A 26,263-nucleotide genomic window follows, 5' to 3' on the forward strand; every position below is an offset into this window, starting at 1 on the left:
CCGCGCAACTTAATTAACAGCGCGGAAATTAACGTTAACACAAGTTAACACGACTTAAATTAACGCAAAATGTTCAAATTCGCGTTAATTTCCTATGATAAGGTAGTACGCATTAGCGCAAAAAAGGCAATCGCCAGTCTGAAATTTGCGTTTTGAAAAAAAAAAATCAGAGAAAATTCTTTGATTTTAGTTAAATTCCTCCCTGTTAGCTTCACATATCGAAAAAATTCTCCATGGAGAGAAGCAAGTTAAAGCAACTGAATTTTCAATGATCCTTTTAAGACGAGCAGCTGCTTACATGTAATTGCCGTTTGCCATATGTTATTTCACGTAAATGCGAAGCTAAATATCTGTAATAAATAAAAGAAAAATCCGCGAGTGATTCCATCGGAGAATTCTTATTCGCTTTCCAGCGTCGTCGCTTGAACTCCCTCGGTTAAGTCCTTTACAAAGAATCCAGGAACCAGATTTCCTTATCAATTATCTCTTCGTGGGCTTTAGACTTTTCGGCCGATACTGAAAGAAAGGAGTACAAGTCATTGACATCCTTTGTGCGTGACAGCGAATGTTGGAAAGCTACAAATTATCTTGGATTAATATTTAAAGTTCAAACGTAACTTCTGTTGTATTTGAATTTCATTGGTTGTGGAGGGTGGGATGGGATTGGTCCCTTCCTTTGGGACTTTTCGGATCTGGCCCTGCAACGCTCTCGTATGTTCTCCAGGCAGGCACTAATTAGTAGTCATAGAACTATCAAAGTTTCTATGGTAAGTTGCAGTCTAGAAAACTAAATTCACTTTTTTACCTTTTACAAGAACCATACAGCTCAATCCTCATGGATGCATGACAGAACCAGTAGACAGGAAGAACTCGAATGTAGCGAGCTACGATCATAGGGTTGAACTCCTTATACACCACTGAACGCTCGTCCGTGTTTCCTTGAAAGGTCTAATGAAAAAGTTTTAAAATTTATATAGCGAAGTCTCTATGTGAATGAGCTTATATTCAAGTAACTTTTACATAAAATCGGTTCTTACGGGATATGTATTCAGTCAACAGCATAGTGGATAACAAGTAAATAGTAGATAAAAAGAGAGGCTATGAAAATGAGTTTATTTAATTATACGACTGAGGTCTTCTTAACTTGGACATAAAATCGAACCCATTGCGTCTTAGCCCCTAAATATTCGTTCTGGTTTGCACCTACAGTGGCGATTTTCAGCTGACAGAAACGTCACCTTTCTCTCAAACTAAAAGAAAAAGAAAAATCCATTCTTACCGTTTCCGACCTGTCGCCATTTTTCTTGTAAATCTTGAAGGGCTGCCAACTTGCTTCCCGATATTGAATTTTGTATTTTGTGACCCATCCTGGGCCAAATCTAGAGCTTCCTCCCTGCGTTGCTATACCTATTACCCCTATTGCATTTTGAAGGTCCACTTGAAGCCACGGATTTTTATCGCTGTCACCAGCCACCCAGGCACGGGCCATAGGCTTATGTCCACTCCCTGGTGGCTTACATCCTTGTGGCTTCCCTCCTTGGCCTGATGGCCTCCCTCCTTGGCCTGGGTGTCTTGATGGTCTCACTCCTTGGCACAGCCTCCCTGTTGGTCTTCGTCCACACCACTTTGAATGTAACCTGGCGAACTGTGCTCTATGAATGTCGTCCAGTGACGATGAGGCACTTATTTGAAAATCTTTAATGGCTTTGCTTTCCATACCGAGGGCTTCTGTACACTCTAAGCAAGTAGAAGACAGAAATGGCTTAGATGCTAATAAATCTTACTACCCTTTCCAAATTATAAAGAATGCTTGTTATCAGGGGTACCCAACGTTAATTTTCGGAAAATATCTGTTCGGAAGACAATTTGAGATCCAGAATTTTCGCAACATTTGTTGTAAAATTTCTAAAACATGGTAAAACATCTAACATCTAAAACATGGTATAATTGCCCATTTTAACGGATTTTTACCCTAAAAAGGTCACCTAGAAGTTTCGGGAGCCTTTTTTTTTGGCGGAAATTTTCGAAAAGGTAAGTTTTGATCCCTATAATTTTCGGATCACTAGACTTTCAGCTAGGGAATCCGAACAGACAAAAACTTTTTAGGGGATACAAATATGCCTATATCTACCGTTTAAATAATAAAATACGTTTAACAATGCTATGTTTAAGTGGTTTTGAACTATATTCTCGTTGGGTGCCCCTGTGTTATAACCGTGATTAAGTTGCTATTGGTCCAATCAGTCAACTTTACGGTGTAATTAAGCAGGATTTTCTGCCCTTTCTGCCCTTTCTCCCTATATCCCATCGCTAACAGGCTCAAAACATTTTTTTGAATACGACCACCAAACTGACATTGGCGAGAGAAAAGCGCCTCCCTTGAAATTTACTTTTCAATTGTAGCTGGTTATCCCCATCCCTCGTACCTACGCCAACCAAGATGTTCTGACCAGTTGTGAAGATGTAACGATTACCTTGGCAATATTGTCCGGTCCAAGGATCCTTGCACAAGCACCTAAAAGCTCTCAATTCCTCTGCGAAAACACACGAGCCCCCGTTCAAGCAACCGGCCAGCTGACAATCACGCTATACCAAGAAAAATGAAAGCAAGAACGGCTGATTCAATAAATTATGGACATGATTTGATATCAAAACAAACGGTCTGTCAAATGTATAAGTAATAGCTTACAGCACAAAAGTCCGTATCTACAAATTTTTGCCAATATGTAGCCGAGCCGTTCTTTTATCTCACTTTGTAACTGGAATAATAATGAAGATATAGGTATATACATCGATTTCCCTCCCAGTTGCCGCAATTCTGTGTGGTGTAGCAGCATTTTATTAAAGGCATGTAAGGTTAGCCATCTATATTTAATTAAATAAAATCACGGATTCAGATCCTTGGATAAACACACGGGACCTCAAAAGAAATAAAGAGAAAGTCCTGCCCTTATAATTACATCTGCAAATGGTCAGAGTTTCAAGTCCTCACGGATAAGGACTGAACCGCAGAGCCCGTTTTTCAAGCCATGACAGTTTAAAACAACTTATAACTTACTCCTGAATAGCCAAGTCCTGAGTGGAGAAACAACTCATTGTACTTTTAACGCTGTGTAGAAGTGTCTAAGGACAGTATTCTAAAAAGGCGAACCATTTGTCGATTCATTGTCCTTAGTTATTTACTGACCTTTTTCAGAACTGAGAAAACCCTGCTGATGCATAATTTATTCGCCTAGCTTAACAATGTATCATACCATCTGGAGATCACACGGGCGACCCTTAGCTTTATAAGCTGACTTTGCTTGAATTAAGGACTGAGGCAAGTTTAAGAGACAAAAAATAACAGTTCTATCCAGAATCCCAGAAAAAGATTACTCACCTCCGCCTTTTTGTCGAACAATTGAATGTAAACGGATTCTTCATCGTATTCCAAGTCCCCAGAGTTGGAAACTGCTTCTCGTTCGTTGAGTTCGCAAACGTTTGTTATCTTGCCTTGGTCTGAACTCAACGTTTGAACAAAATTTAACGAGACGCAACGAGAGTCCCTTTGACATCTCAGCCCACATGATACCACGCTGTCGACTCGAAGTGACTTAAAAGTGAATCCTTTAAGTCGGCGATTAGCTCGAGACGTGGCGGAAGAGGACAAAAACGTGGAATCCCGGGATATTATTTGAGGAATAAGGATACAAAAACAGCCAAAAAGTAACACGAAGGCCTTAGTCACGGTGTAGTCCATGTTGATTTTGAGAAATCAGAGAGAATAGTATGTTCGTGCACGCACACTTGACCAAGTACAGTGTAGTTCTTGGTTCGAAATTACTCTTGTTAAATTTTGCAGCTCAGGAAACAAGGAGGTCGTAATTGCGGCACTAAAAAGCAAATTTAGAGACAGAAAAGGGTGGAGTTAGTGGCTAAGAATATAGTTCAGTAGACAGAGCTGAAAGACATCTGTCAAATTAATCTGATTTGTTCATTTTACCCATAACGTTTCGTGATTCTGGAAATAAAGCTGATTCAACAAAGAAACGTGATAATAGTGCTGATAAAAAATTATTTCAGTGATCATACAATAAGTGTCTCGAACATCTGCTCTATATAGTTACTCTGTGACTCCAAAAACTCTTGCTCTAATTTTTTGAAAAAGTAAGTCATCTATGATTTAGTTACTGGTTTTTTCATCACAAAGTTTTCTGACAGTTCGTTTTTGTTCCATTTCATATGAACGGTTATTTTGTTTACTTCGTCCAGGAGCCAAACTGAAAGGCTTTCAGGTTCGCAAAAGCATTTACATATGCGGTTATCACCCTTTCTGTGCTATTTACCGTACCATAGAAACAACAAAAATACAACAACGATATGGAGAATTATGCAGTGTGCCGCGGTAACCAGCACTGTCTTTATTACAGACTCAAAAATAAGCAAAACACAACACTCCCCGGGGGTTGGATACCCCAGCGCATGCAATGAAAGGCAAGCCGAGCACGTATCCGCCGCAGCGGACACTTGGAGGCCAGAAAAAATCTCACCAAGATTGGCGCAGGAAATCTGGGTAGGAACCAAAGTAGGCTACGGCTGCCTGGCCCTCCTACTGGACCCCTAACCAAAACTTCTCTAATACGAAAAACACCCCCATATCCCACTAAAAGAATAAACAAAAAGCGAATTTCTGCTAAAGATGCAGAAGCAGAGTTCAAGCTTAAGGTAATCTCAGCAATAGAGTCATGCTTCAACGGCTGCTTGGGCTGGACGGGCCCCGCAAGCTTCCTTCGGGCACCTTCGACAACGCCCTTCACCAAGGGGTGAATGGCAGGTGAGTCCATCCCTAACGAGAGAGACGTAAAAAACCAGGCATTCCAGTTGGTCACTCATTAAAGAAACCCACAGATAGCCAATCAAATACTACCCCTGGATGACGCAATTTTTGCGTGATCACGCGTGCGTTGCTTCCACTTAATTACAACGGGCTTTCTCGACATTTTTCACCTCTATAATTTTTTAGTAATCACACGATTTTTCTAGTGCAATTTGGAGTAAACAAGCACTCGTAACTTTTTTTTTCAGACTACAAGTTGCATGAACCCATAGGGCTCGCGCAATTTTGTTCGTCTTTGAAAAAGTCTATTCGTGCTCATTTATTCCTATAATTGCGCACTTAAGGTAAGGATAGTACCGACCTGCAAAATAGCACGACACTTATCCAGGGGTGTGGCGATCGCGATGAACACTAGACCACGGAAGGCTGCGTCGCAAACTAGGGGGAAATTATTTATTAAACATTCGTGCGTGTTACCGAACATGAGTTTTTTTGTGTTTTCGTTTACGCAATATCCGGTTATCGTATTACTCGGTAACACATCTCACGTGGTTAATATTTTGTAGCATAACAAAAAACACTTAGAAGGAAATCCGCTAAGAATCCTTCAAACAAAGTGTAGGCTACTCGTAGCCTCTCGTTTTTAATAATAATATTGTACTGCTGTGAGTATTTCTGCAGTAGGTAAGTGTGGTGAACATGTCCTGAAGTCAGTAAAGCTTCCGTATCCATCTAACCGAACGTGAGACACGCGGGAACTTGGGGCGAATAGAGAAATTTTACCTTTTACCGTATTTGAAATTAACGCAACTTTAATTATCGTGATTTGAAGGGAATTTTGCTTCCCAATGAAGGAAATTAACGCGAAAGAGAGGGTGGGAAATGAACGCGTCTGCTACACTCCTCAAAAAAGAATTTGTTCAGAACACAAAGAAATTGCAGTTGAAGTACAGTAAACGATTACTAATGTGAAATATTGGTGTGAAATAAAACGCATTAAAGAAGCGCGACTTTTTATAACATTTAGCTATGAAAAATTGCAAAAAAACTTTTATGCCTTTCCCTCGGCTGTTAAACAATACATACAAGGTGCTGCTTTATCCGATGCTCGTTTACTGAGACCAAACAACATTAATAAAACATATACCAATTTGGAATAATTGGCGATGGGCAAAAACCCATAGCCGCTTTAATAAATTGCTAATTTGCAAATTAAATCTTATATATACAATATTGAACAAATTATTCCTGGCCCAGTAAAGGTGAGGGCTCCAAAAACGCAACAATGCTTAACAAATCACAACATCAAGGCATTTAGAGGCGGACAAAGGAGAGGAGGTGGGAATTAAAACACTTCTTGACTCAAAGAGTAGCTGAAGTGAATGCCCACGCTTACACAACTCACGTGTCATGGGTCCTAAAAAAGGGGTACTACCGATTGCATAAACCCTAACCCCCTGTAATGCCCGGATGTTGTCACGCACTAGTAAAACATATGCAAAAACCATGACTAACCGGCAGCGCTAGCCTGCATAGCTGGCGGTATTGTGTACTAGGCGAGGGAGATTTGGCGGCGGAGCTGCTGTACCAGTCGACCGGTACACTCGACCGGTACACAATACCACCAACTATGCAGACTACGGCAGCGCAGCCAAGTGGAAGGCATAAAAATCCTAGTCGCAAGCAAATATTTCATTTCTTAAAAACACTTAAGAAATTTTGTAAAAACGGTTAAAATTACACGGTTAAAAAATACACGACGTTTCGACGTTCTCAGACGTCATTATAAATAAAAAAAAAAACAAAACAAAACAATAGTTTATTAAGAAAAAAGGTGACATAAAAATGTGCTACAAGCTAACAAAGAGTGTAGCACCGTATGATGGAGTCACTCTTGAGTGTTAAGGATAGGCATCAGTTCTCTGATAAATAGCATTTCGTGAACCAGGCAGTCAAATTTAACGTGGCACTTCTTAAGAACACGAAATTGGCCCTCATGAAGAAGATTTTTGTCACCGTGCACTTCCAAAAGGTGTTTACCGATAGCTGAATACTTGTGTTCTGCAGTGCATTGATGAAGGAAGGTGTCGGGCTGTATAACCGACATAATCTGTATCACACAGATCACTTGATAAATGACGTCCGAGAATTTCGAAACGTCGCGTATTCAGTTCTAACCGTGTATTTTTAACCGTTTTTACAAAATTTGTTAAATGTTTTTAAGAAATAAAGTGCATGCGCAAATAAAATATATTGTTATACCTCCCAACTCAAATACGTTTCCTGATTGGAGGAGAACGTGTCACGTGCCATTAGTCAAAACTCAATGACGTCCTAGGGCGAACAAAACTCAATAGGGAGCTTTAGCAACGACAACGGCGACGGCAACGAGAACCTTACAAATTTGCATATTCAGTGGGCAAAAACAATAGCTTTGCACGCCCTGCACGTGCTTTTTTCATTTTTGTCCATTTCTTTGCCGTCGTCAGCAAAGCAACAACGTGAAATTGCCAAGTTTGAGGTGTTATGGAGAACGTCAGCACTTGGAGATAAAATTTGGTTTTTCTCCCCTAAATTAAGCGCCGCTCGTAACGGTTTCATTCCTGAGGGACTGCCACACCTTTGTCATATTAAAAGGCTTGGAATAGTCGCGAAGGGATCGCAATAACGTGAATTTATGTTTTTACATGACGTTCTCCTTGCCGTTCCCGTCGTCGTTGCTAAAGCTCCCTAAGGGCCGATTTACACGATACGATTTTGTCGCATGCGACAAGCTTACGACGGGCCTACGACATGACTTTACGATTGTCGCAGCGTTTTAAAACATGTTTTAAAATGCTACGACATTTTTCCAGACGTACACAACAATCGTAAATCATGTCGTGGGCCTGTCGTAAGCCGTTGTCGCATGCGACAAAATCGTACCGTGTAAATCGGCCCTAATGACGCCCTAGGGAAACGACACCTTGAACTTTGGACTTGCACGTGATCAGGTCATGCATCTTGAAACCGCGGGAAATTTGTATGCCAGCCGCGTCAAGCAAATAATTTTTACGCAGTCATGGCAGCTAAACGATTTCAAACTCTATATTTTGAGTTGGGAGGTATAACAAAACACTTAATGACTGGCCCCTCAGGAAACAGTGAGTTTTCTTTCCCCTCGAGCCTGAATGTTCATTGAGGTCTCGGGGAAACAAAACTCACTGTTTCCCTTGGGACCAGTCATTAAGTGCTTAATGTTTGGCTAGGTGACAAGAATCTCTAGAGTTTGCCACAGCTTTGGGGAAAAATTATGGTAATTAAGGTTGCGAAAAGTACCGCGCAACTTAATTAACAGCGGGGAAATTAACGTTAACACAAGTTAACACGACTTAAATTAACGCAAAATGTTCAAATTCGCGTTAATTTCCTATGATAAGGTAGTACGCATTAGCGCAAAAAAGGCAATCGCCAGTCTGAAATTTGCGTTTTGAAAAAAAAAAATCAGAGAAAATTCTTTGATTTTAGTTAAATTCCTCCCTGTTAGCTTCACATATCGAAAAAATTCTCCATGGAGAGAAGCAAGTTAAAGCAACTGAATTTTCAATGATCCTTTTAAGACGAGCAGCTGCTTACATGTAATTGCCGTTTGCCGTATGTTATTTCACGTAAATGCGAAGCTAAATATTTGTAATAAATAAAAGAAAAATCCGCGAGTGATTCCATCGGAGAATTCTTATTCGCTTTCCAGCGTCGTCGCTTGAACTCCCTCGGTTAAGTCCTTTACAAAGAATCCAGGAACCAGATTTCCTTATCAATTATCTCTTCGTGGGCTTTAGACTTTTCGGCCGATACTGAAAGAAAGGAGTACAAGTCATTGACATCCTTTGTGCGTGACAGCGAATGATGGAAAGCTACAAATTATCTTGGATTAATATTTAAATTTCAAACGTAACTTCTGTTGTATTTGAATTTCATTGGTTGTGGAGGGGTGGGATGGGAAGCCTTCTGTCCTTGTCTCAGTACCACTACCTGAGTTGTTCTGCATGTCTAGAAATACATGCACCGTTTAGTGAAACATAACAAAGGGCCTAACGTTTTCTGTACGTTTCCCCCCAACTTCAACATCACTCGTGCCCAGAAATACAGGCATTAAATGTCACTTTAGTGTCCTCTTAGTCTAGTCTTCACGAAAAAAGTGATGACCCTGTTTTTGAATTGTACTGTGCATCAGGCGGATTGATAATTACTTTGGTGTAGTTAGCAGCATCTCAGACATTTCAACTGACGTGCATTTTCGTAGAGGGGGTGGGGATGGGAGGGGATTGGTCCTTTCCTTTGGGACTTTTCGGATCTGGCCCTGCAACGCTCTCGTATGTTCTCCAGGCAGCCACTAATTAGTAGTCATAGAACTATCAAAGTTTCTATGGTAAGTTGCAGTCTAGAAAACTAAATTCACTTTTTTACCTTTTACAAGAACCATACAGCTCAATCCTCATGGATGCATGACAGAACCAGTAGACAGGAAGAACTCGAATGTAGCGAGCTACGATCATAGGGTTGAACTCCTTATACACCACTGAACGCTCGTCCGTGTTTCCTTGAAAGGTCTAATGAAAAAGTTTTAAAATTTATATAGCGAAGTCTCTATGTGAATGAGCTTATATTCAAGTAACTTTTACATAAAATCGGTTCTTACGGGATATGTATTCAGTCAACAGCATAGTGGATAACAAGTAAATAATAGATAAAAAGAGAGGCTATGAAAATGAGTTTATTTAATTATACGACTGAGGTCTTCTTAACTTGGACATAAAATCGAACCCATTGCGTCTTAGCCCCTAAATATTCGTTCTGTTTTGCACCTACAGTGGCGATTTTCAGCTGACAGAAACGTCACCTTTCTCTCAAACTAAAAGAAAAAGAAAAATCCATTCTTACCGTTTCCGACCTGTCGCCATTTTTCTTGTAAATCTTGAAGGGCTGCCAACTTGCTTCCCGATATTGAATTTTGTAATTTGTGACCCATCCTGGGCCATTTCTAGAGCTTCCTCCCTGCGTTGCTATACCTATCACCCCTATCGTATTTTCAAGGTCCACTTGAAGCCACGGATTTTTATCGCTGTCACCAGCCACCCAGGCACGGGCCATAGGTTTATGTCCACTCCCTGGTGGCTTACATCCTTGTGGCTTCCCTCCTTGGCCTGGGTGGCTTGATGGTCTCACTCCTTGGCACAGCCTCCCTGTTGGTCTTCGTCCACACCACTTTAAATGTAACCTGGCGAACTGTGCTCCATAAACGTCGTCCAGTGACGATGAGGCACTTATTTGAAAATCTTTAATGGCTTTGCTTTCCATACCGAGGGCTTCTGTACACTCTAAGCAAGTAGAAGACAGAAATGGCTTAGATGCTAATAAATCTTAGTAACCTTGCTTCGTCTTTCCAAATTATAAAGAATGCTTGTTATCAGTGTTATAACCGTGATTAAGTTGCTATTGGTCCAATCAGTCAACTTTATGGTGTAATTAAGCTGGATTTTCTGCCCTTTCTTCCTATATCCCATCGCTAACAGGATCAAAACATTTTTTTGAATACGACGACCAAAACATTGGCGAGAGAAAAGCGCCTCCCTTGAAATTTACTTTTCAATTGTAGCTGGTTATCCCCATCCCTCGTACCTACGCCAACCCAGATGTTCTGACCAGTTGTGAAGATGTAACGATTACCTTGGCAATATTGTCCGGTCCAAGGATCCTTGCACAAGCACCTAAAAGCTCTCAATTCCTCTGCGAAAACACACGAGCCCCCGTTCAAGCAATCGGTCAGCTGACAATCACGCTATACCAAGAAAAATGAAAGCAAGAACAGCTGCTTCAATAAATTAAGGACGTGATTTGATATCAAAACAAACGGTCTGTCAAATGTATAAGTAATAGTTCACAGCACAAAAGTCCGTATCTACAAATTTTTGCCAATATGTAGCCGAGCCGTTCTTTTATCTCACTTTGTAACTGGAATAATAATGAAGATATAGATATATACATCGATTTCCCTCCCAGTTGCCGCAATTCTGTGTGGTGTAGCAGCATTTCATTGAAGGCATGTAAGGTTAGCCATCTATATTTAATTAAATAAAGTCGCGGATTCAGATCCTTGGATAAACACACGGGACCTCAAAAGAAATAAAGAGAAAGTCCTGCCCTTGTAATTACATCTGCAAATGGTCAGAGTTTCAAGTCCTCACGGATAAGGACTGAACCGCAGAGCCCGTTTTTCAAGCCATGACAGTTTAAAACAACTTATAACTTACTCCTGAATAGCCAAGTCCTGAGTGGAGAAACAACTCATTGTACTTTTAACGCTGTGTAGAAGTGTCTAAGGACAGTATTCTAGAAAGGCGACCCATTTGTCGATTCATTGTCCTTAGTTATTTACTGACCTTTTTCAGAACTGGGAAAACCCTGCTGATGCATAATTTATTCGCCTAGCTTAACAATGTATCATACTATCTGGAGATCACACGGGCGACCCTTAGCTTTATAAGCTGACTTTGCTTGAATTAAGGACTGAGGCAAGTTTAAGAGACAAAAAATAACAGTTCTATCCAGAATCCCAGAAAAAGATTACTCACCTCCGCCTTTTCGTCGAACAATTGAATGTAAACGGATTCTTCATCGTATTCCAAGTTCCCAGAGTTGGAAACTGCTTCTCGTTCGTTGAGTTCGCAAACGTTTGTTATCTTGCCTTGGTCTGAACTCAACGTTTGAACAAAATTTAACGAGACGCAACGAGAGTCCCTTTGACATCTCAGCCCACATGATACCACGCTGTCGACTCGAAGTGACTTAAAAGTGAATCCTTTAAGTCTGCGATTAGCTCGAGACGTGGAGGAAGAGGACAAAAACGTGGAATCCCGGGATATTATTTGAGGAATAAGGATACAAAAACAGCCAAAAAGTAACACGAAGGCCTTAGTCACGGTGTAGTCCATGTTGATTTTGAGAAATCAGAGAGAATCGTATGATTTCGTGCACACACACTTGTTAAATTTTGCAGCTCAGCAAACAAGGAGGTCGTAATTGCGGCACTAAAAAGCAAATTTAGAGACAGAAAAGGGAGGAGATAGTGGCTAAGAATATAGTTCAGAAGACAGAGCTGAAAGACATCTGTCAAATTAATCTGATTTGTTCATTTTATCCATAACTTTTCTTGATTCCGGAAATAAAGCTGATTCAACAAAGAAACGCGATAATAGTGCTGATAAAAAATTATTTCAGTGATCATACAATAAGTGTCTCGAATTTCTGCTCTATATAGTTACTCTGTGACTCCAAAAACTATTGCTCTAATTTTTTGAAAAAGTAAGTCATCTATGATCTAGTTACTGGTTTTTTCATCACGAAATTTTCTGACTGTTCGTTTTTGTTCCATTTCATATGAACGGTTATTTTGTTTACTTCGTCCAGGAGCCAAACTGAAAGGCTTTTAGGTTCGCAAAAGCATTTACATATGCGGTTATCACCCTTTATATATAGAAGGAAGGAAGCCCGGGGGGGGGGGGGGGGGGCCCTTTAGAAATTTCTGGGGGTGGGGATGTGCCGCTGGGACCGTGGAACCCTTAGCCTATACCAGAGCTAGTTCAGCTGAATTTTGCTACTGTATACTAGAGTAAACTGCCACCGATTTCCGCCTAAATTCCGATTCTTGACAGTTAATAATACCTGGAGGTGTTTCATGGCAGCCATTTATTGACACTGTTGAGGCTGAGTTATGTAAACTTAAACTTTGCCGATTTCATTTTTTTATATTCTTGAGTGGGAATTTCTGGTTTCCTTAGTCTTGATAAAATCCTCAACCGACTGGTCAGTTTCGTGAAAAATGATACCCTATTCTAGACCGAAAGGCTATGATTTATATACTCTATCCTAGAGTAAACTGCTTGAAAACCATACCCTTCACAGCGGCACATACCTATATAGTCCATATATGGCAGTACCCCCCTTCCCGGGGAAGGAAGGAATCTTGATTGCACACATTGATATTTTGACTAATTATAGCGATTATACTGGTATATAAGACAAAATTCGGAAAAAACTGAGGATAGAAATATAATTTTTTGCAATGTGGGTGCACAGTGGCCAAAGGAGCGAAAGCTTTCGAGTTGGCCACTGCATATGAGACATTATTACAAGGTCTAAGTTTTGTTTGTTTGTTTTTTCTTTCTTAATTTTTCCCCTCTAATGAACAAAAAAAAAAGAAAGAAAAAGAGCAACAAATTAAATTAAATAAAAATTAAGAAAAAAAATGCAATTAGAAAAAGAAAGACATAGGATACATGTAACTTACATAAGTATGTTACAAGAATATGTTTAAAGAAGTGGCAGCATTAGTAATCAAAGTTAGAAATAATTGTGGAGGACCTATCCCTGAGTAGAGAGCAAGTACTGGACAAATTGAGTTTTAAAAAGACGTGAAGATGTTGCAGACTTAATGTTGATAGGTATTGTTTCCCATAACCGAGCTCATATTGCCTCAAATCGAGATAGTCCATAATTAGTTCTGGAAACTGGCCTGTATAAATTTTGAGCTGCAGCATACCTTGTATTATAAGGATGGATATCGGTGACATGCTTTATAAGGTTAGTGAAGGATGGTGGCAGTGTTTCCTTGGAGGCATTAATTTTAAAAACAAGAATTGACAACTTGAGTTTAAAGAGATTATCTAGTTTTAAAATTTGTAAAAGGTTGAAAGAAATATGGGGTAGCAGATTCATATCTACTGGCAAAAAACATGATACGAATGCATTTATTTTGTTTAGTTTTTAAAGTTGATAATCTAGTTTTAGCTGCAGATCCCCAGCTCGAGTCTATAATTTAAATAGGGAAAGATAACATTGTAATAGAGTTGTTTTAATATGGATACTGGGTATGGTGGCCCATAGGGACAGCCCATAGGGGAAGCTTGTGGCTGGTGGATTGATTCCCCTTTCTCCGCAAACCTAGCTTGTGGTTTATAAAGTATTTCAGTTGTCTCAGGGTCCAGTGAATGCCAGGATAAATCGAAAAGAAGATTAAGATGGCCGCATATCGATATCCTTTCCTCCAGTAGGCAGCTACACATTCCTCGACGGAATTGAATGTTTCCACACAAGTACAGTCTGGTAATCCTACACTATGAGCTATAATCTGAAGCAGTAATAATATCACAGCAGGGAACTTCATAGTGATGTTCTCTCTTTCTCGTATATTGCTGTTCAACGAGCATGGTCGACAGCTTGTCAGGTAACCAGGCCTCACCTATTCGTCCGGTAGTTGTTTTGTAGTGTGGAAAGTGTTTTGAATTCTGGGATGAGGTTTGGATTCTGGGATGTGTTTTGGATTCTGTGAAGTGTTTTGGATTCTGGGAAGTGTTTCGGATTCTGGGAAGTGTTTCGGATTCTAGGAAGTGTTTTTGGATTATGGGAAGTGTTTTGGCACTCTAGGAAGTGTTTTGGCATTCTGGGAAGTGTTTTGTCGCTATGGGCCACCGTTGTCAGATGCTCAGATCGCACGCTTAAACTTGTGGTGAAAAGAAGTTGTGCGGGAACTTGAAAATGATCAACGTGTCAGCCCAGACGCCAATGTTTCTCGATTCCTTTTTATTTTCTTCAATCTTTCTGGGTTCAGTACTTTGCTAGTAACCACATGTTTTCTCAGGGGGCTATTTACCTAAGACTTTTACCATTGCACTACAATGATATACAATACCAAAACAATATCGTGCAATATTAGAGCTACATATTACGCAAAGACAACTTGAATCTCCTGGAAGACAAAACGCAGCGCAGTTGACAATATGGAATAAAGCGCTGTGTTACTTCACTACCACAGGTAAGCAATGCGTGTCTATTTTTTCTCAAGATGACAGCAATTTCGTCTTTGTGACAAATGATTAATTAATAGGCCGGTAGCCAGGTTTTTAACCTCAGAAAAGGATCTGTTCCGTCGTATGAACGAGTGAGCCAAAGAGCCTCTGCTAGTATGACTTCTGGGTGACCCCTTAAATGGTCTTAATGACCCCCGACTTGAAAAAATTGCCTGGAACGTTGCACGTACCACAGACAACCCAGTGTACGCTCACCGAGCGTCTAGTTTGGAACTAATCGGTGTTTCATATGGTACCATAACATTGCTGTTACGTGATACAGTGTTGTAGCGTTATTCGATCTAAAAAGAGAGTCTTTTAAGTGTTGAAACCCATTGGAGCCTCCTTAAACAATTTTTGTATGAAACGTATATATCTGCAGTGCGGCCCACAGAGGAAAGGGGGAAGTGATCCTAGCACTTGTCCCGGTAAACCAGTATGATGCGCTTTTTTCTTTTCAGTGCATCAGCGGTTTAATTGAAGTATCAGAACAAGTACGACTACGAGTAGAAATTTTACGCAAGGGAGGCAGAGTGGTCCAGTGGTTAGGGCGTTGGGTTTGCATGCGGCTGCTCAGGCTTCAAATCCCGTTCTTGCCTCTGGTTTGGATGTGTTGCCGGTTTTCCCGGATTCAACTCTATCACGCTATGTAAATAGCCAACTGGTTGCCTCCTGCCAGTAGGGGTGCTTAATAATGTTTCTGTTAAGTTTTTGAATTGTTTCTTTCAGATTGTTAACATTGATTTCCACTATAGAAAAAAAAAAGGGAAAAAAAATAAATAAATAAGAAAGAAAGAAGAAAAAAAGAACGTACTAAGTAGGTGCACTTGGCAAAAAAAAAAAAAACACTCGCCCCGGAAACCCAATACACATGCTCATAATTTGTAGACCCTTGCTTCAGTTTGCGCAGGGCTCGAAATTAACGAAAAAATCCAGTCGCAATTTTGCGCCAAGATACGAAAATGTAGTTGCAATTTCGCAAATTTTAGTCGCAAAATCGCCGCGCTGCATTGTGTTGTCAGCGGTTTAGCCAAAAAATATGAGCCCGCAATACTTGTGTGTAAAGAAACCGCTACAAATGGCGAATGATCAAAGGAATGGAGCTGTGCACGTAACATCGCAGCTAAATTACTCTATAATTAAGCTATCTTCAGAGAAATTCACAGCGAGAAAAAAATAATTTTGTCATTTATTTATTTTAGCAAAAGTAGCAGCAAAGTGGCAACTGCTAACCCTTTTGTTTCGAAAGAGCGAAGGTGACAACAAGTCGCAAATTTGCGACTTCTCCAGATATTTTAGTCGCAAAGGGAAAAATTTAGTCGCAAATGCGACTATATTGGTCGCAATTTCGAGCCCTGAATTTTAATAATATCATAATAAATGCAGTGTATAAAATTGAATCGTTAACCAGACGGAGCCTGACACAGACATGCAGGCTCATTTGACCAATCCTCCTTTATATTCGCGAACAGACTTAGAACTACGTTAGTGAACCTGCACGAGCGATCCTTTGAGGATCCCCAGTGGAGGCACGCGGGAGCATTTGGTGTTCAACTTGTAGGAACTGGCACTAAACAGCAAAATGAAACTTCGTTTGAACTATATTATTTTCGCATCAAGCGAAAACGGAAAATTTTTATTAAAGAGCTTTACTCTATGGCATAAAATAAAACAATATTGTGAATAAATAAAAGGGAATTTCTTTCAAGGAAACGATATGTATTTGTCAAACTTACGCGTGTACATCGGCAAACGCAGATGAACGTTCTATACAAATGAAATTTTCACATTTACTTGAATTAACACACCAAATATATTATTTTCTTTAAGCTGAGGAATAAATCTGTTAGAGAAATAAAGAAACAATAATAAAACAATTTGATATACAAATTCAAAGGAAAAGAGTCATTGCAATGAAAAAAAAAAAAAACTGTGTGCGGGCGCGAGATAAAGTACTGGAGGAACCGTGTAACAGTCAGTTACTTTTATCGGAAACTGACAAAAATAATATTAAAATTAAAAAAAAATACAAATTGGTTTCCTGATTTGCGTTTCTAAGGCTAATCACGAGGTTAAAACTTAAATATTGATAAATGTTGTCGAAATCAATCGTTTCTCAGAAATTGTGAAGACTAATTTTTATACCTAACTACTTCAGTATCCCGGCGTTGGGGGCGGCCATCAACGAACAGATTCCACTGATAACAGAGATCACGATGTACCACTGTTTCTAAGAGTAGGGTCTTTTTCTACGTGTATCAGCTTGACTGTCCAGATTTAAGTCGCGATGTTTTAAGATATTCAGCCTCTGATTACGTTTCTTGATTATCCAACTGAGTCGTTAAATCTCGTACTTTTTGAGCCCAGTATTCGCTGCTCTGTTGGAGTTGGATGGAAAGCTGGTGTGAGAAAAAAGGTATTTCAAATTTCAAAGGCATGTCAACCGGCGACAACTACATCTCTTTGCAAACGGAGACCAAACACGTAACCACCTAGTACACGGCGAGCAGTTGGCTTCTACTACGCTTTCCGAGAGAGAACCACTTGGAGCTACCGTTAAATTTCCATCGAGTGTGTGCGAAGAACGTCACGCCCCACGTGATGCATTTGCTTCGCCTTGTATGGAATACTACACAGCAGGCTCGCTCAAACACAGGAGTTACGTATATGAATACACGCGCAAGCGCCAAAACAAGTTTGCTAACTCGTTTTAACGGTTCAAATTTAATTTATTAGTCCTTGGCGCTGGAGGGCGGCTGACTCAAAGAATTAACAGTTGCTCGCAGTGGTTTTTTCTATCGGGAAGCGTAGGAGAAACCAACTGAGTGCAGGGTAGTAACCACCCGAACGTAATGTAAAAAATGGGACGTTAATAATCGTGGACGGGAGACCTTATTTAAAATGGAAGCTACCGTTCTCTCTCGTGATAAATCCAGTTTAAGCAGTGTCATGTTAGCTCACAAGGCCAACATTACGCCAATACATCGCGGATGGAAAGAAATTCTTTCGGTGCAGCCACATCGCAAATGCGCTTGCTTTTCTTTCATGCTTTTGTATTCATGCACAAACCATACCTCACCGACTCTTTGAATCCAGTACGATTTGTCTAGGACTTGCGGGTCCTTCACACCAGCTTTGTCCATTTCTTTCTTCATTAAGGACCGCAGCTGCATAGAAGAAAGTTGGTTGTAGTTAAATACGCATCGAAATACCATTCGGTAAAGGAGACGAATTTTCACCACAGAGGGCCAAGTTGCCTTTTTTTCAGAATTTTTGTACGTGCATCCAATGCATTCGAAATGAAAGGGAGAGTTCAAAATGAAATAGAGTAGAATCCGGAATTTTCACCTTGTCCTTTTGCGCCGACTTTTGCCTGAAAAGGAAAATGAAAGAGCGTGTTCAATTTAAAGTTGTTTATAGGATTCGTAGTAAATTTCATAGTTTTACGTACAGTCCTTTGTCCAATGAAGAATAAGCAGAGTCATTCAGCCCGTAAGCGTCCATCTAGAAATACAGTTAAATATAAATGTCATTGACATTAGAAAACAGAGAACGATACTTTGACACTAGGCCTGTGCGATTACGTCACAATTTCTTTCTGTCGCAGGAGCCGCACACAGGCGACACCATCCCATCATTTATGTTTTTTGCCATTATTATTATTATTATTATTGTAGAACAGATTGTAGTTGCTAATATTTGCGAGAATTTAACCACCCTGGGATGATGCGCCAACAAAAGGACGTCTAGACTACCGCGTAAGTGGAATTCCTGCCTTTGCCAAAGAGGGCAGCACTTATTAATCGAACAACTTACTATGTTGTCTGTATCTCGGTGGGGAACCTCGGCAAACTTATAAGACTCCACTTGGGCCTTCAGCGCCATGATTGTCTGATCTCGTGACTCAAGTTGAAGTTGCAGGCCCTGAAAAAATGGACAAAATACGTATTGATTCATTACAGAACACAGCTATACGTTCAAAAGAGAGAATCGCGAGGGGGCATTTGATTTAGTAATTGTCAACGAGCTATTCAATCAAAGGGCTTGGACAAGCGTTCCGCTGGACCGAATAATACTGAAAAACTGAGACCACCGAGCAAATAGCCATTTTTCTACAAGAAATTAAAGGACCCAGTTTTGGAACAGGAACGTCAAAGATAAGCCTTTGCTGCGTCGGAGTTTGAAGGATAAGGAGGTAACGCTTTTGAAGCGGGAAAATATAGTAATTGACGAAATAAACTGTGATGAAACTCAAGTAAATCATCATGATCAAAACACCCCCATAAGCCTAACTAAGATTTTTGCTGCCTCGCTATGCGAATGAAAAGACTGATTTGAAAACTCGGCAAATCAAAGTAAAAAAATCAAGTTCCATTTACCTTCCTTGCCGCCGCCTCTCTGTCTATTATATGTCGCTGTCGTAGATTTTCCTTGTTTAATGTGTTCAACTAAAGGAAAGAAACAAGAAGGTAAAGATGGAAACTGGAGCCCAGAAGCCCAGACAGAAGATGAACCCAGCACCACCAGGAACAACTTCAGCCAGTGGTCAGAACGTGTCTTGAGGCAGGAATCTCTGAATCTCAAGGCAAGCACTCTGGCTACTCAGCAACTTTGCCTCCATGATGTAACAATAAATATTCAAATAGCCAACATCTGGCTAGTTAGTGATATGTGAACCCGGAGCCTCTGCCATCTCACCTGCTGATTAAGTTGTTGGATGGTTTCCACGTTGTTTTTCAATCGGCTGTGAAGATCTTCAATTGCATGTGCCTTACTCATGGCTTCGGTGTCTTGCTCGCTTCTGATAAGAGATAAATACAACAAACAAAGCGAGTTTGCGTGTGGGAACAAATACAGCTGTTTCAACTGAGGAAACACCAAACTCGTTTTAGGATTAGAATCATTTGGGTTTTCCCAAGAAAAGACCGTAAAAAAAGCCAGGTTTGATGTTGATTTGCTTTCGTTCTTTTCCCGAGGACTACTTGACCGGCCTTGAAACCAAGAAAAATACAGGTAATTGATAGCAGAGCATCTAAGCAATTTTTCATCAGAGTGCGATGTGAATACAGAGTAACAACTTACGCCGGCCAAAAAGCGAATGGGCGAATATCGAACCATCGTAGGATTCGAGAGTTTGAAACGAATCTTCACACAGATTCAAGACGAATTGGAGAGGGAAAAATCCTATCGTTAAAAGGAACAGAAGCATCAGCACTCACTCATATTCCTGTAGACGGTTACGAAGTTGATGAAGAAGAACTTGTTGTTGGGTTGAATGGGATTGTAAGGCCTAAGGAGAAGATAAGGAGATAAACATTGAAAGGTCATAGTTAAATCTGGAAATTAAAGTTCTCAAAGACCTTAAACTGAGAAGATACATGGTTTTGGAGACATAAATAGAGAGAATCAGCATCACATACGTGAAACGGCAGACGGCCGGGTTATAGACGAAAGGTACCAGTAATCCTCACACTTAACTAGACAATTTCAGCAATTGTATTTTTTGTATGGTCAGGTGGCTCCAAGGGAATTAGACCAAGAGAAAATGAGGGGACAGAGAGGGAGGCTCCCGGTCCAGCCCTTGGGATATGTCATGTCCACGAAAGTTATTTTTAGACGATCGGAAGTCTTTGTTCTAGCGAAAGTCTGTCTTCCGAGACGTCCGCATGCAGGCCAACCTCGGTCTGATGTTTGAACGAAAATGGTTATTCATCAGCCTTCCACGTGCGCCGCCATTTTTTCTTTTCACTAAAAACCTGTGAGCGAGGCAAGACTGGATGCGGACGTCTCGGAAGACAGACTTCCGCTCTTCTAAAAATAACTTTCGTGGACATGACATATCCCGGCCAACGCCCTGAGCCTCCCTCTCTGTCCCCTGATTTTCTCTTGATTAGAGTCTTTACACTGACATCGCAGTTGGAGACACCTGAGCTTTTCAGGTTTCTATAAAAAAAGACAATTACATAAATATAATCGTCCCGTTATAAGTGTGAGGATCACTTCATCTTTCGTTTATGGGCTAATTAGACTCACTAGCCTAGTTTGCATGAACAAAATACAGAAGAGATGTTGCTTGATAGCGAGGCTAGTGAGTCTAATTAGCACATAAACGATAGAATACATTTTTGGCCGCCATTTTTGCATTCGGTCTATTTCATAAACCCTTTTTGTTTGCGTCTGCATGCAGTAGATACGCGATGCTCAATCTCTTTATTACTGTGCGGCGACTTATGAGAAAAAAAAATACTGCTCCAGTGGTTGACCCGGACAAGAATTTATCCCAACTTCATTCAACATAGAATGAAAAAAAATAAAACGCTAAAACTTGTTCACAGGCATTCCACTTTCACAGTCCGAAGGTAACCTTCTCAACGCAACCTCGAAGGGATTGCAAAGAGGGTCGGATAGAGTTGCAGTCTGAACCTTCAAAGAAAAATCCAGCCGGTGATGACGGAGGAGGGGGTGGGTTGAATCCAGCGCAACTGCATGAAAAACCCCACGCCCAAACGACTGGGCCATGGCGGTTACTGGAACTGAAACCTATTTCTCTGAAGGTGGTGTTTCAAAGCCTAAAGATAATTAAAACTTAGACACTCGGGACATTAATGGCTGGTGTGCATTTACGACAAAAGCATAAGCAAAACCGACATACGCAGATTCATCCGCGTGTCTTTAATGCGTCTTCTGTGTCCTGAAAGAGTGAATGAATGATCAAGACTCTAACCAAATCCGCCACGCGAAATGACTATATTTCAAGTTCTATGGAAAACGTGAGCACATGGCGACGCATTTTGATTTTCTCTCATTTTTAAACACCGCAAACTGATCATTTCGGTTAATGCGTAGTTCGGTTGATTACGTCGGAACAATCACGAAAAAGTTTGAAAAACTAAACTTGAAGAAGAGATTTTAAGGTCTCTACTGACTTCACGGAGAATATATTAAGGTCAATGATTTAAAGGTCTCTACTGTCTACTCGGTGATGAGTGTCCCTCGATTAGAAAGAAACGGTTTAAATGTTAACTGTATCAGGATTAAATTAATAAACATGATCAAAATGAAGGTTCCACATTAACTTACATGTGAGAACGAAGAACAAAGCCCATGGCAATTAAGGCAAGCAAAACTTAGTTGATACTCAAAGCGAACATAACACGGACAATTGTGAACAGGATTTGTGCATTCTCCACGCAGCTTCCCAAAGCCATCCAGATTTGTCAAAGAACCAAGCAATGGCGCTCCACTACACAGAAGAACTGAACTGTCGCCGCTTCGGACCGAGTCCGCGTCCCTTTGCGCCATTGTAGTTTGAACTCAATGTCTGGATGAATGATCTTCCTGTTTCTACAACGCACAGCTGCAGTGTTTTCGAATGGGAAAGCTAACGAGAAAGTTGTTATTTCCCTATAATTTTGGCGAACGTCAAAAGGTTTAAAATTGAACTATAAGGTGGCGATCTGTTTTGGCGGAAATATAAGATTGCATCAATCCAAGTTAGGCATTCACACTTTTAACATGTCTGATGACAGACCCTAGATTTAAGTAAATACGATAAAGCTCCTTAGCACTCAATTTTCAAGTGGTAATGGGAACCATTAAAATACAGCTTTTGTCGCAAACAAAGCCTTTTAGATCGCGAGAGATATAAAGCTTCAATTAAATATTTAATGTGTTTAAAGTTTATTGAATTAAATGACACCTTCCCCTGATTTACGATCTCATTTATTCCATAACAGAAACGTTTGGAATCGGTGTTAAAACAATTAAGAGAACCCTCCACTCACAAGACAAATTTCTTATTTCAACCGTCATTGGCTTCTTAGTCAATTCATTTCTTTATTTGTGCCTTTGTGTTTTCTTTATCGTCACGTTGTAATTAGCTGTATTTTTCACCTTGTAATTACAGTCGAACCTGTATATAACGGCCCTGTATTAAGCGGCCAGTTTTCAAAGTTCGGATTTTTCGCTCATACAAACGCTGTATTTGTTACCCGTATCGGGCGGTCACCCTGTAGCAGTGCTATGTTTGTCTTTCTTTGTTATTTTTACCTGTATTAAGTGGCCACCCTTGAATAGAAACTCATTTTATGCGGTATTTTATTGTTTAAAATGCGATTCATCATCACTATAAAGCAGTGTCGACAGTTAACGACTTGCTCCACAAACGTTTTTCCCGTTGATTTATGGCCTGCGCGCTTCGCGCTTGGGCCATAAATCAACGGGAAAAAACTCGGTCCGTAACTTACAGTACGGACCGACAAAACGAGGTTAGTAAGAGGTATAGATTCTTTAAATGTGAACCGGTTTTAATGAAATTCAACTTAGAGCGGTTTTCAATTGAGTGTCGATAGTAATTGCTTTAGTTTATGGTTACTTCACTCGGTGATTGGTTGAGAGTTCTCGCGCCACTTTTTGAACCAATCAGAAGTGAAACCAAAACCAATCGTGGCTCACGCATGCATATTTTCCCGCGCTTTGTGTCGGCTACGTGTAATTGTTTTAAGTTTTGATTGGTTTACCAGATTGTCTCCGTCCTTTTTGATTGGCCAAAGTAATTCCTTTGGTTTTGGTTTTACGACACTCGATTGGAACTCGCTCTATCTTCAAAGGAAGAGGCCGTTCAATGGGTAATTTTTGTACTTGAAATATCGTAAATTGGAGAATGGCGACTGCGAGCCAACCTGAGTCTAGGTCTGTTTTCCTATGACTCAAGACTGTGAAATCAGAATGACATCAAGAAATAACTCTCGCTCCAGTCTTCGTAAATAAACCAGCTTTCCAGTGCATTACTTGAGATCAAGTAGGCCAAGTAGGAAAACATTCTAGCGCAGTGTATTTGCTGAACGGTGACGCACGGATTAGGGAATTTTCGAGCCACAATAACTTTTTTCCCTTAACATTTTCCTTGTATGAATTTTATTTTGCCAGTGCATGAATATTTTTTAGGGTTACTTGGTGTGCTTGAATTTTTTCCATTTAATTTTCCCTTGCACAAGTACTTTTTTGTACTCCGCTCCTCCCCCACCCCAATAAGGTTTCTAATGGTCCGTCCTCAAGACACAAGTGCTGAGAAAGGGACGGTCTGGTTAGCAACCCCTGGACAATCCAGGGGACAGTCGCGACGTGGCGTTTGGAATCTCGGGATTTTGTTGTTCCGTCACCAGTGTTCAAACAAGAAATTAGTCGAAGTGAGTCACATGTTCCATGTGACATCTTAAATTGGGTCAACTTCAAAATGGTCTGAGTCAAACTCTGGCACTCAGTTTTGATTCGTTTATTGCAGTAAACAGTCAAATAACTGTGAAGCTGAAACGTTATTTTAAAAAGTGACAGACCAATTCTGAATAAAAGGTCAAATTGTTCAAAATCTTCCCCTTCAGCAGAGACAACCATTAAGTCGTCAACTCTTTAAGAGCCAAGTCAAAGAACAAAGTCAATAAACAAAGCATGAATCGATCGGCAAAGCAACGGTTTCCCCTATTCCCTGCATACAAATAACTCAACGACTCAGATAAAACTATATTCTGGTTAAATAGGAAGCTGACTGATACCATGGGATTAAAAGCGATTCAAACTGAGGTTCCCTTGCTGCTAAGGCCATGACGCCAGTTGCGTTTATTGAAATACCGCCACAAAGGAAATGTATGACCTCGAGTAAATCGCGCCTGCTGCCCGCCAGGAAAAACACCTCTTTCTGGGGGAAACCTGGTCCTTCCCGAATGCAGATTCAGGCGTGAACAAACCTTGAGGGAGTACGGTGTTAAATTAATGTCAAAACCACTGAAACACCCTGAATTCGCAGATAATACAGCTACTAAAACGTCGAGAGATAAAAATTTTTGTACTCGCATGAGTGGTCAGCATACAGAATGGCCGGCCTCTCAAAATGCAGCCGTTAAACATGTACTGAAGACGTGATCACTACCATAGCAACCTCTAACGAACTACGTCATCAATGAATAATACACAAACACCATAGCAACTCCTACCATTTTAAGCGAACTTTAAAAACAATAGTTTGCTGCTATTCTTTGAACCGCAGCAAAGAATATTACGCAGAATGTCGAAATGTAGCCTCCAGTCTCTCTCGGAAATACGTGCGAGGCCTGACGCAAAAAGTACTCCTACCTGCGTAGTCTAAAACGCCAGTAATTTCGCGCGCTCATTTCAGGGTAGTAAGCACCACGTATCGGTAATTACCGCTTCGTCATCCTCCTCCTCCTCGTCCTCATCAATAAATTACCGCCGCATGGGAGTGGACGCTCAGGCCCCGCTTGGCATCTAAACGCGAAAAGATGCCGGTTGTTTGTTCAGCTGTGAGGAATTCAGCACTAGAGAATATACGCTTTCAGGTCTTATCTCTAGCTGTAATCATTGACCTCCCGACTTGAGCTGGATTCGTCTTCTGGCCTGTCGTTTCTCCGATCAGGAATTCGTTTGTCAAGTACTCTCTTTGCTCGTCCGAGAATCTTCCTCTACTTTTCTGAGCTAGTTTGAGAGCCCAGCCATCTGCAATCGCGACTGTTGCTCCATCCGTACTTGTGGTGTCCTCTCCAAACTGCGACACAATTGTAAACTGGCCTCCAAGTCTCGTTGCATAACCATCTACAGCTTCGTCAAGCACGGTTGCACTTTCTAGCGCACGGACGTGCTTGCCGCGATCCAAGTGCCTCTGCAATGCCGAAAACCTCTGATAAAGTACGATTTCGTACAGACATCCCCGGGACATGGGTATAGCTCACTACTTTCAGAAAGTAGACTAGTAGGTGGGAGATCCTCCCTCGCGCATTCGAAAACAATTTAAGTTGTTGCTGTTCTGGACTTGCCAGCAGAGAACTGGTCACACACCTCCTTTCCTACAGAACCAGTAGATAACCGTGCTATCTAAAAATTGGCGGGAATGTTTATCTTTGAGAGCGGAATCTTCTTTCCGACTGGCCCTATTTTGTGTGCCTTCCATAGGCGAATGTATGTGCTTGCCACAGTGTTGTCTCCATCGAGATTTACTTGCGCTGCAGAACTGGGCGAGACTACACTGTCGCAGTGAGATACAGTAAGACCCCCGATGATTGCATAGCATCCACCATTAGACTTGCTGTTTCCACGTCATGACCTTCATTCAGTGGAACTCTAATGTGGGCCTTGATTGTTAAAAGGAAAGCTCGTCATACAAGAAAATGAATTTGCTACATCTCGAGTGTTTTGGTTTCCCATGCAATTCATCCTTAGCCAGAGTCAATCGTTAATTGCCTGGTCACGCAATAAGAGCCGTAAGTTTGGTTTTACTCACCGTCGCCGTTCACCTAATATACTGCTTGCTACAAAGGATCCAAATTGCGCTAGAAGGTTTTCCTGCCTGGCCTAATTTTTCTCAGGTAACGCACACACTTACGAAGACTTGAGCTAGAATTATTTCTCCATGTCATTCTGATTTCGCGGCCACCGGAAAACAGACTGGCAGGTCTGCTCGCAGTCGCCATTCTCCATTCTACAAGGTCTCAAGAACAGAAAATACCCATTGAACGGCCTCTTCTTTTGAGGATAAGTTGAATGTCATTAAAAA

The 26,263-nt window shown here is 40.8% G+C and overlaps 2 protein-coding genes across 6 annotated transcripts in view; both read right to left on the reverse strand.

Annotated features, from left to right (window-relative positions):
* Nucleotides 1–58: 58 nt before the first annotated feature.
* LOC137975831 (EGF-like repeat and discoidin I-like domain-containing protein 3) lies at nt 59–11,807 on the reverse strand. Of its 3 annotated transcripts, XM_068823046.1 has the most exons (6): nt 11,428–11,600; nt 3,380–3,554; nt 2,475–2,586; nt 1,280–1,737; nt 806–948; nt 59–516 (listed from the first exon to the last, which is right to left on the reverse strand). In XM_068823046.1, exons 1-6 carry the CDS (start codon nt 11,469–11,471, stop codon nt 498–500), a joined length of 951 nt encoding a protein of 316 aa, XP_068679147.1. In that variant the 5' UTR covers nt 11,472–11,600; the 3' UTR covers nt 59–497. The 3 variants fall into 3 exon arrangements, with proteins under 3 accessions (XP_068679147.1, XP_068679129.1, XP_068679137.1); XM_068823028.1 differs by lacking the exon at nt 11,428–11,600 and having other exon boundaries at nt 3,380–3,799; XM_068823036.1 differs by lacking the exons at nt 59–516; nt 806–948; nt 1,280–1,737; nt 2,475–2,586; nt 3,380–3,554 and adding exons at nt 5,600–8,649; nt 9,263–9,405; nt 9,737–10,173; nt 10,523–10,634 and having other exon boundaries at nt 11,428–11,807.
* A 4,080-nt stretch (nt 11,808–15,887) lies between these two features.
* LOC137992286 (putative leucine-rich repeat-containing protein DDB_G0290503) overlaps nt 15,888–26,263 on the reverse strand; it is a 66,410-nt gene continuing 56,034 nt past the window's right edge. For 2 of the 3 annotated variants that reach the window (XM_068837561.1, XM_068837542.1), the window contains exons 68-75: nt 19,920–19,990; nt 19,399–19,501; nt 19,080–19,148; nt 18,517–18,624; nt 18,152–18,204; nt 18,049–18,073; nt 17,775–17,867; nt 15,888–17,099 (exon numbers count right to left, since the gene is read on the reverse strand). In XM_068837561.1, the coding sequence (XP_068693662.1) occupies nt 17,013–17,099; nt 17,775–17,867; nt 18,049–18,073; nt 18,152–18,204; nt 18,517–18,624; nt 19,080–19,148; nt 19,399–19,501; nt 19,920–19,990 (609 nt within the window). In that variant the 3' untranslated portion in view covers nt 15,888–17,012. The remainder of the gene's footprint in view (nt 17,100–17,774; nt 17,868–18,048; nt 18,074–18,151; nt 18,205–18,516; nt 18,625–19,079; nt 19,149–19,398; nt 19,502–19,919; nt 19,991–26,263) is intronic. The other variant, XM_068837552.1, reaches the window with a different exon arrangement.

This window comes from Montipora foliosa, chromosome 1 (assembly GCF_036669935.1).
Source record: "Montipora foliosa isolate CH-2021 chromosome 1, ASM3666993v2, whole genome shotgun sequence".
Taxonomy (NCBI): Eukaryota; Metazoa; Cnidaria; class Anthozoa; order Scleractinia; family Acroporidae; genus Montipora; species Montipora foliosa.